Source organism: Drosophila biarmipes, chromosome X (genome assembly GCF_025231255.1).
Source record: "Drosophila biarmipes strain raj3 chromosome X, RU_DBia_V1.1, whole genome shotgun sequence".
Taxonomy (NCBI): Eukaryota; Metazoa; Arthropoda; class Insecta; order Diptera; family Drosophilidae; genus Drosophila; species Drosophila biarmipes.
In genome coordinates this window covers 14632601-14642101 of record NC_066611.1, presented here as the reverse complement: position 1 = coordinate 14642101, position 9501 = coordinate 14632601, and the positions used below count along the sequence as shown (strand labels likewise).

The window sequence follows — 9501 nt, the reverse complement described above, 5'->3', positions numbered from 1 at the left end:
TCCTAACAATAAACTAACAATAATCGGAGACAAAACTCTAAACTTTATAATAGGTTTAAAACTAGGACTTTAGAATACATTTTTGTTAGGATAGAACGGAAGAAAAATGAACGTCTATTGGGTGCATTAATGTAAGTTATACAAGAAAATGTTTAAGTAAATTCTATAGAACTCAAATATACAAACATTTTCTTAAAATCAATAAATATTTTAGGGAAATCGAACATTTCCATTTGAGTTGGTCTAATTCGTACCTCGAACAGGAAGGAATCCCCCATATACGTTAGCTGAGCAGCCGAAGAAGTGGCATCACCGTCAGCCGCTACCCAACACTCAGCTGCCAGTGTGCGAAATGACCGGACGTATGTACAGTTTGAAGTTTACCGGTTCAACACCTAGTCACTTGGCGTCCATTTTTCTAATTCGAATTATTTGAGGAACTCCTCTGGTTTGGACTCGCCCTGCATGAGAGACGCGGGACCGTAGACAATGATTTTCAGCGAGCACAAGGCTGGCATCCTGGACATGACGACGGATCACGTGGACGACCTGCACCGGCTGTGGTCGCGCATGTTCGAGCCGCAGACCTGCGAGGATTGCCTCATCCGGCTGAGGGATCACGCGAACAGCTTCTACACGGATCTGCTCAAGGAATCGCGCGAGAAGGAGCAGGGCATCAGCAGGGAGATAGCGGAGCTGCGCGAGGTGGCCGCCGGCCTGATGCGGCTGCTCCACAAGTCGCTGGACATGGGCGAGCGTCCGGACGACATGCCGCTGGTCGTCTGGCAGCTGAAGCTGGACAGGATCGTCGAGCAGCTGCGCGAGGAGCTGGCCGGGCGCAGGGCAGAGATCGGGGAGCTGCTCCGCCAGCAGGAGCAGCTCTGCCAGGAGCTGGGCGAGCACTCACAGCCGCTGTCAACCGATCCACTGCCCTTGCCCGACGAGCTGGACGCCTTTCGGCGCCACCTGCAGCAGCTGCGCGACCTGAGAGTGCTGCGCCTCAGGGAGATGGACCAGATGCGCGACAGCATCAACCACAATATGAGAATACTCGAGATACATGCACAATCGGACGCCGAGAAGCGACTCCTCAACCCGGAGTGCCATGATGTCAGGCCGCATTCCTATGACCTGCTGCACGCCATGCAGCTGGAATACGCCGAGCAGGTGAAGGAGATGCGAGAGCGCATCGACGAGATGCGCGGCCAGATCGATCTCCTCTGGCAGCGGCTCAAGCTGGAGGACGAATATGCCATGAGTCGCGTGCGCAAGGCCACGTCCTACGACCAGCGCACCTTCGACATCCTGCGCGAGGAGCTGGAACGCTGCCAGGCGCTGCGGCGCCAGAACCTCAAGACCTTCATCGAGCAGCTGCGCATCGAGATCCACGAGTGGTTTGACTACACGCTCAAGAGCCCGGAGGAGCGCAGGCTCTTCACCGACCGCCTCTGTGATAGCCAGAGCGAAGAAGTTCTGGAGCTGCTCGAAAAGGAGCTGGACCAGCTGAAGGAGTTATACACTAGCAATAAGAAAATCTTCGAACTGTACGCCAACCGAGCGATGCTGTGGTCACGCCTGGAGGCACTGGAGGCCAAGGCCAACGATCCGAATCGCTTCAACAACCGCGGCGGCCAGCTGCTCAAGGAGGAGAAGGAGCGCAAGGCCCTGGCCTGCCGGCTTCCCAAAATCGATCAGCAAATCACCGAGCTAGTGACGGCCTACATGAGCCAGGCCAACAAGCCGTTCCTGGTGAACGGCGAGGATATACTGGAGAGCATGGCGGCGGACTGGGAGCAGCACCGTCAGTCGAAGAAGCAGCCGTCGGCCCAGAAGAAGGACGTGGCCGTTAACACGACCAGCAAAATGAAGCCGCCTCTCACGCCAAACACGCTGAAAGGCAATCGAGGCAAACACGGCTCCTCGTCATCTCTGAAGAAGACCCCGTCCAAGGTGAACGCCAGCACTGCGGCCAAGAGCACGGGGAATCTGCAGAAGAGGCGCCACCCCAACGATAGCAGGAACAATACTCAGCCGGCGGCGGCTGCCAAAAGAAACCTAATCATCTCGCTGGAGGGCGTCAATTCAGAGCCAGTGCTGGGGACGTTGGCCGCCGCCAGGAGTACGAATAATCTGCAGAAGAGGCGCCATCCCAACCTTCAGCCGGCGGCAGTGGCCAATCGGAATCAAACGTCCTCCGTGGAGTGCATCGAGGCGGAGGCCGTGATGGGAGTGAATGGCCAGAAGCAGCTGAAGTCGCCGCTGAAGAAGGTGCGAGTGCTGGAGTACTCGGTGCGCCGCGGCAAGGCGGCGGGCAGGCCCAGCATTGGCAGCAAGAGCCACCCGCGGAATCGTCCCATCCCCCAGCTCCTGGTGCAACCTCCGTCCGGCGAGGAGAACGAGGATGACGACGAGTACGCGGACGAGAACGAGGAGAGCGGCGACTTCTAGGCATGCCTCTAGTACCTCTAGGAGCTTACTTTAATCACACCCCACATTGCAATCGAATCGGCAACTGATCTGTGTTCCATCTCTACCTGTACTGAAGTATTTCGCTCAATTACTCAAGACTCGAAGGGTTTTTTGTCACACGTTTCTAGCAATAGTTTAGGCCTTTTGTGAGCAGACCATTTGATATTCAATTTTTATACACTAGGACTAACTAAATTTTTAAATCCATGTGTTTCGGTTTAACCTGTGTCCGAGTAAATGAGCAAATGGTCGAATTTAAATTTAAGTAAAATAAATATGTATTTTTACACTACCTTTGCTGCCTTTTTTTTTCAGTGTAATGTGTAAAACATGAAGGAGGTTTTTAATAGTTTAATATTTTCTCCATTTTAACAGAGTAAGAAAATATACTGGAGAATTGTTTAAAAATAAATATATAAAAACATTTCAATGGGTAAAAAATGTTTAGTTTCTGGAATATTCCCGAAAAAATAATGCAATAATTGCATGAAATTGTTGTCATGTTATTTAAAATAGATAAGACAAATCGGGATTTGCTAGGGGCTATTATTTGTGATAGTTTAAATATTACGATTTTAAATTGTAGGTAGTGCCCTAATTATTATTTTAAAATATAAAATGTACATTACCCGTTTATTTGGGGTATTCCCTGCGCCGCAGCCCTGGTCTAAGTCGTCCTGAGCCATGTGGCAACGCTGCCTGCCAGCGAGGTGGCAGCCCTTCTTGGCCGCCATTTCAGTTTGAATTTACCGAAATTCCGTCTGGCGTCATCCTTCCATTGAGTACTTAATCCCGTGCAGCGATGCACTCTAAATAAACCCACAGTGCATTCCCAATCGAATTCCAACCACTTCCCGAGACACAATCGCACACACTCGGCCAGTCGCCCGACAGACATGCCTAACGAATAGAGCTCCCAGTGCCAAGTGAACAGCTACAGTCCGAAAAACAAAATCCCAGAAAAGAAGCATTTTCGCAGAAATCGAGATCATGAACACGCCGAGCGCCACCGCGGTGAAGGCCCAGATCCTGGAGATGACGGGCGAGCACGTGGACCAGCTGCACGCGATGTGGTCGCACTTGTTCGAGCCGAAGACCTGCGGCGAGTTCCTGCTCCGGCTGAAGGACCATGCCCACAGCTTCTTCACCGACCTGCTGAACGAGTCGCGCGAGAAGCAGCAGGCCATCCTCAGCGACATCGCCGCCCTGCGGTCTGAGGCCTCCGATCTGACCAGGCTGCTGCACGAGTCGGTGGACATTGGCGAGCGTCCGGACGACATGCCGCTGGTCATCTGGCAACTGAAGCTGGACAAGAGCATCGAGCATCTGCGCGACGAGCTGGCCCGCCGGCGGGCGGAGATCTGTGAGCTGCTGCTGCAGCAGGAGCAGCTGTGCGAGGAGCTGGGCGAACTGCCGCAGCCGCTGCTGGCCGATCCACTGCCACTGCCCGAGGAGATGGACGCCTTCCGGGATCGACTCGAGCAGCTGCGCGACCAGCGAGTGCTGCGCCTCAAGGAGATGGACCAGCTGCGCCAGAGCATCAAGCACGACATGAAGGTGCTCGAGTGCCTGCCCCAGACGGATGCCGAGGAGCGTCTGCTCAACCAGGTGGACCACTGCCTAACGCCGGAGACCTTCGAGCGGCTGCGTCACATGCAAAAGTCCTTTGCCGACCAGGTGAAGGAGCTGCGCGAGCGCATCGACGATATGCGCGACAAGATTCGCGTCCTCTGGGACCGGCTGCAGGAGACGGACGAGTATGCCATGCGCCGTGTGCGCGAGTCCACCTCCTATAACCAGCGCACCTACGATGTGCTGCGCGAGGAGCTGCAGCGCTGCCAGGCCCTGCGGCGCCAGAACCTCAAGACCTTCATCGAGCAGCTGCGCGTCGAGATCAAGGAGTGGTGGGATCTCACGCTGAAGAGCCCCCAGGAGCGCAAGCGTTTCTCCAACTACTACAACGACTGGTACAACGAGGACCTGCTGGAGCTGCACGAACTGGAGCTGGACGACCTGAAGACCTTCTACAACAAGAACAAGGACATCTTCGATCTGTACGAGAGCCGGGCCGAGCTGTGGGTGCGCATGGAGGCGCTGGAGGCCAAGGCCAGCGAGCCGAATCGCTTCAACAACCGCGGCGGCCAGCTGCTGAAGGAGGAGAAGGAGCGCAAGGCCATCACCTCGAAGCTGCCCAAGATTGAGCAGCAGATCACCGAACTGGTGCAGGCCTACGAGGCCCAGGAGAACACCCCCTTCCTGGTGCACGGCGAGAACATACTCGAGCTGATGGCCGCCGACTGGGAGCGCCATCGCCAGGCCAAGCAGCAGAACTCGGCGCGCAAGAAGGCCCCCGCCTCGGCCAGCAAGATAATGCCGCCGCCCGCGCCCGGTGCGACGGCACCGCGCACGCCGCGCACCCTGCGCAATATGTCCACCTTCTCCAGCTCCACCATGTCGCTGCGCAAGACGCCGTCGCAGCAGCACCTGCGGCCGCTGAACGTGACCAAGAGCACGGGCAATCTGCACAAGCGCCTCAATCCGAATCCCTCCAGCCTGCAGCCAGGTCCCAGGACGCCGAACGCCAAGCGCAGCCTGATGAACACCCTGAACTCAATGAAGGCATCGCCGGCCCAGCGCCTGCTGGCCGCCAACCAGCCGCAGAGCCACCTGAAGGTGGCCACCAAGTCGCCGCTGAAGCGCGTCCGCGTTCTGGACAACACACTGCGCCGCAGCGGCGGCATGGGCAGGCGCAGCATTAGCACGCGCTCCAGCAAGAAGCCGCGCACCAAGTCCACGGAGCAGGAGGCGCCCACCGACACGGACTACACCACGGACGAGAATGCCGAGCACGGTGTGAGCTATGACGAATTCCAGCCCACCAGTCGCTCCTCGATGCTGCCGCGCCAGCGACACCAGTTGGCCGTGCCCCGCAAGCGCCACCCGGAGGTGAATCCCAATCTGCCGGTGCCGCGCGAGAGCCTCATGGTGGTGCAGCCACGGCGGCAGTTTTAGTTGTAGCCCTAGCTTCTACGTCGGATCCTCTGAAATTAACACGTACCTACTATCCCTAACAGTTGGCGTTTCTTAATGTATTGCATTTTATTTTCTGTTTTACGTTTTCATAATAAAAAATTATGTGAGTTTTTTCTTGACCACAGGACTGTGTTTTATGTTGCGCTAGGCGGGGAGAAACACTCTTTTTGAGTGGGATTTATAAGGAGTATATAGATCAAGTCCTTTTGGAGTGATATATCCATATATGTTTATACATATAGAGCCGAAACCCAAAAAAATCGCGCCTGGAGAAGTCAAAAGCGAAGACATCAGGTGAATACCTGATATGGCACCGTGCGACTTCTACCTTTTCGGAAAAATGCATTTCCCGATGAAAGGAAAGCGTTTTGCAGACGTAGAGGCCATTGAAAAGGCTTGCGCCGAGCTAAAGGACTCGTTCGACATGCTTTTGGAGCGTGCAAAACGCTGTATTAAAGCGGAAGGAGACGATTTTGAATAAAATGAATAGATTTTGTTCAGTTTTTTCTTTAAAAGTCCTGTTTACTTTGGAACTCACCTTGTTTTTACGCACTTATGTAAGCTATATAAAAATGTTCCGACCGCCTGCATTGCGCACTGAGATGCAAGCAGCTCCTATTCGACTATTAAATACATATTAACACATTAAAATGGCCGGCATGGGTGGTGCCTGCGCTTGTGATGAACCCCTCAGCTGGCCCACAGCCCGGTGGCGGCCCTCCCTGCGCCCCTCGCCCCTCGCCGCTGCCATCCATTCCGATCCGCCGGCCATGTACAGGGGGAAGCCTAAGACTACGCTGGAATGGTTGCGGCCTGTTCGCGATGAGGTGGAGCAGTGTCCGCTGGAGCAGCCGGACGCAGTGCAGCATCGATGGCTATTTGCCCGTGTCACTGCCGCTCTGGCTGTGCTGGCTGCTTCCGCCGTGGTTGTACATGAGATGCGCTGCAATCCGGAGGGAGGCACATGGTTTAGACAAGGAGGGAGATAGTTCTGGGAGGAGCTTACCCATAACGACTGGCGGGAAGCTGAAGGCGCCAAAGGGAGCCGCCGTCGCCGCATTCACCGTCGTCGGCACGAAGCTGGCTCCATCGAGGCTGCTGGCTGGCGCAGCCGTCGCTGATCCTGGCGCCAGGCCGGCGGATTGTGCGGCATTGTACGTTCCCGGTGAGTGGATGACGGTGGTCGCCGATGAGCTCTCGGTGCCCGCAGCTGCGGCCAGCTGGGGATCCAGTTCGTGTGGATACCGGGCCGGCGGCATGACCACCGTGGTCAGGTGCGACTGCCCGCCGTCGTCCAGCAGGCCTGTGCGCTGCAGGCGCCCCGTCTTCGTCTCGATGTGCTTGTTGTGGGCGCTCAAGCAATGGTTGCGCATATTGTACAGCTGCAGGAAGTAGGCGTCGCAGTGCGGACACTTGTAGCGCTCGCCCGTGTGCCGGCGGATGTGCGCCTTGAGGTCGTTGCTCTGCGTGAAGCTCTTGGGGCACTGGTCGCACTTGTAGGGCCGCTCGCCGGTGTGCGTGCGCATGTGGATGGTCAGGTTGTAGGCGCGGTGGAAGCTCTTGCCGCAGGTATTGCACAGATTCGGCTTGGTGCCCGTGTGGTAACTGCGGAATGGAAGGGAAGGGACAGCGATTAGGAAACAGATTGCCTACTTAAAAGCCCAGTTTGGAACACCACCTACCGCTCGTGGACCTTGAGATCGGTGGCGCGGGGAAAGGCCTTGACACAGTAGCGGCACTTGTAGGGCTTCTCGCCATTGTGGCGGCGCATGTGCACGCGGAGGTAGTCGTTGCGGGCGAAGCTGTCGCCGCAGATGCAGCACAGGAAGTTGCGCTGCCCGGTGTGGGTCTTCTCGTGCTCCCTGAGCTGCGCTCGCTCGCGGAATGTCTCCTCGCAGGTCTTGCAGGCGTAGAGGAAGTCGGTGTGCAGCAGCGTGTGCTTGCGCAGGTAGGTCTTGCTGGAGAAACGCTTGGAGCAGTACTCGCACGTGTGCTCCGCCAGCTGGAGCTTCAGTTCGCTGCCCGGCTCCAGGCCCTCGCCATTGTGCTTGCTAACCTTGTGCCGCTCCAGGGCGTCCAGGCGAGAGAAGGCCGCCTCGCAGAGCGCACACTTGTGCTCCTTGTTGCTGTGTAGGCTCTGCACATGCGCCTTGAGGTGGTCGCTGCGCGCGAACGCCTTGGGGCAGTGCGGGCAGTTGTGGGGCTTCTTCTCCAAATGCGACAGCTTGTGGCGCAGCAGGTGGCAGTGGCGCGAGAAGGTGCGCTGGCACACCTCGCAGCGGTTCTCCGGATTGGGCTCGCCCTTGTTGCGGCGCCGTCGCCTGCCGGACTTGGACTTCTTCGGCGGCTTCTCGCCGTCCAGCGGCTCCTGCTTGAGCCGGAATTCCCCGTCCTCGTCATCGCCAACGTCCTCGTCGTCGTCCTCATCATCGTCCAGGTCGCTGTCATCGTCCGCGAACTCATCGAACCGGTCCTCGTCGCTGAGCGTCAGTTCGCCACTGACATGCAGCTTCATGAAATCCTCCACGCCCATTGGTGCCTCATCCTCGCTGCCCACTAGGTGGCTCTCCTCCTTAATGCTGAACTGAGAGTCGCCGATGGCAATGGGCTCATCTGGAAAATGCGCAAATGTTACGCCTTGAATTGATGTGACCACAATGCTTTGTGGGATACCTACCCTTCACCGGCCGATCCATGGAGCCCTCGGCCTGGGCCTCCGCCTTCTCCCGCCGTCGACGCTTCTTCTCGAGCTTCAGCTGCATGGCCAGGTCGACCTCCTCCGCCTCCAGGCAGGGCTCCGGCTTAATGTGCAGCCACATCGTTTGATTGGCCACACTGGGCTCATCGTCCTCGTCATCCTCATCCTCGTTGCTGGAAATGGGATTCGTATTGCACTGGAAGGCTTCACCGACCCCCTCATGGTCGTCGTCGTCGTCCTCGTTCAGCAGCACCTCGGCGGAGACCAGCTCGTCCCCGCCGTCGCTGTTCATGGTGGTCTCATCCGCCGGCGGCCAGGTGCGCAGTAGGTCATCCTCCAGGCCGCGATGCTTGTTGCGCATGTGGCGCAGCAAATGATCGCGTCGGCTGAAGGTGCGGTGGCATTGGCCGCACTGGAGGCGCGTTACCTGCTCGTGGCTGCGCGCCAAATGGCTGCGTAGCTGTCGCAGATGCGGGAAATGCTGCGGGCAAAACTTGCACTTGAACTCCTCGACCGGCTGCTGGCCCTCCGCCGCGGTTCCAACGATGCCATCCTTGCTCGTCCTATGCACCTGGTTGCGGTGCAGGCGCAGCTCCAGGCTGTTGAGGAACTGGTCGTGGCACATCTCGCAGGGCAGCAGGGCCACCTGGTCCGTCTGGCTGGCTGCCTCGGCGGCCCGGGCCTTCAGCTGGGGCGAGCGGCCCAGCAGGGCCACCAGCGAGCAGTAGGAGCGCTCCGCGTGCCGCTTGAAGCGATAGGCATGGCGGGCCGCCTCCACGCAGGTGCCGCACATATGCGGGGGCATCCCGTCGTGCCGATGGCACTGGTGCAGGGTGCACTCGTCGAGGATGCGGGCCAGATTGGCGTCCTCCTCGACGGGCGTGTCGTTGAAGATGAAGTGCAGCTCCCCGTCCAGCGAGGCGTCCTTCAGGCAAACGCGGCAGACGCGCTCCGTGTCCATGGTGTCCACTGCGTTGAGGAGCACCAACTTGCTGGCCGCCGGCTGGCCAGCCGACTGCTCCGGCCCCTGGCCCGTGCCCGGCTCCAGCGGCGCTTGCGGCTGGTGCGTTGCCATGGCTGTTTCGCGTCCTTAGGTCCTGGCTATTGCATGTGGGCATCAACAATTAGCGCAACTGCTGCTGCATTTCCTTAATTTTTTTACCAATACAAGGCGTTTGTTGTGACCTCAAGTGCGGTCATACTGGGTGCGCCGTTCGCTGGCTTACCGAGTACGGGCACACGAAACATCGATAACACAGCGGGAGCTGCCGATACTACCGGCGATCACACTTTCAAGCCAA

The 9501-nt window shown here is 57.6% G+C and overlaps 3 protein-coding genes across 3 annotated transcripts; 2 read left to right on the top strand and 1 right to left on the bottom strand.

Annotated features, from left to right (window-relative positions):
• Positions 1-341: 341 nt before the first annotated feature.
• On the top strand, positions 342-2761 carry LOC108025761 (protein regulator of cytokinesis 1). Its single transcript, XM_017096356.3, has one exon. It carries the CDS (start codon positions 490-492, stop codon positions 2446-2448), a length of 1959 nt encoding a protein of 652 aa, XP_016951845.1. The 5' UTR covers positions 342-489; the 3' UTR covers positions 2449-2761.
• A 441-nt stretch (positions 2762-3202) lies between these two features.
• Positions 3203-5626, top strand: LOC108025899 (protein regulator of cytokinesis 1). Its single transcript, XM_017096581.3, has one exon. The coding sequence runs from the start codon at positions 3460-3462 to the stop codon at positions 5479-5481; it is 2022 nt and encodes a 673-aa protein (XP_016952070.1). The 5' UTR covers positions 3203-3459; the 3' UTR covers positions 5482-5626.
• A 377-nt stretch (positions 5627-6003) lies between these two features.
• Positions 6004-9397, bottom strand: LOC108025900 (zinc finger protein 777). The gene is made up of 4 exons (XM_017096583.3): positions 8180-9397; positions 7185-8115; positions 6509-7107; positions 6004-6445 (listed from the first exon to the last, which is right to left on the bottom strand). The coding sequence occupies exons 1-4, from the start codon at positions 9273-9275 to the stop codon at positions 6378-6380; spliced, it is 2694 nt and encodes an 897-aa protein (XP_016952072.1). The 5' UTR covers positions 9276-9397; the 3' UTR covers positions 6004-6377.
• Between the last annotated feature and the right edge of the window lie 104 nt (positions 9398-9501).

What these genes read in the sequence shown, in the direction of transcription:
- LOC108025761 (XM_017096356.3), top strand. Translation starts at nt 490, where the DNA reads ATGATTTTCAGCGAGCACAAGGCTGGCATCCTGGACATGACGACGGAT.
- LOC108025899 (XM_017096581.3), top strand. Translation starts at nt 3,460, where the DNA reads ATGAACACGCCGAGCGCCACCGCGGTGAAGGCCCAGATCCTGGAGATG.
- LOC108025900 (XM_017096583.3), bottom strand. Translation starts at nt 9,275, where the DNA reads ATGGCAACGCACCAGCCGCAAGCGCCGCTGGAGCCGGGCACGGGCCAG. An exon ending in GATCTCAAGGTCCACGAGCG is followed by an intron (nt 7,108 to 7,184) that starts GTAGGTGGTGTT and finishes TCCATTCCGCAG; the next exon opens with TTACCACACGGGCACCAAGC. An exon ending in CTTCCCGCCAGTCGTTATGG is followed by an intron (nt 6,446 to 6,508) that starts GTAAGCTCCTCC and finishes TCCGGATTGCAG; the next exon opens with CGCATCTCATGTACAACCAC.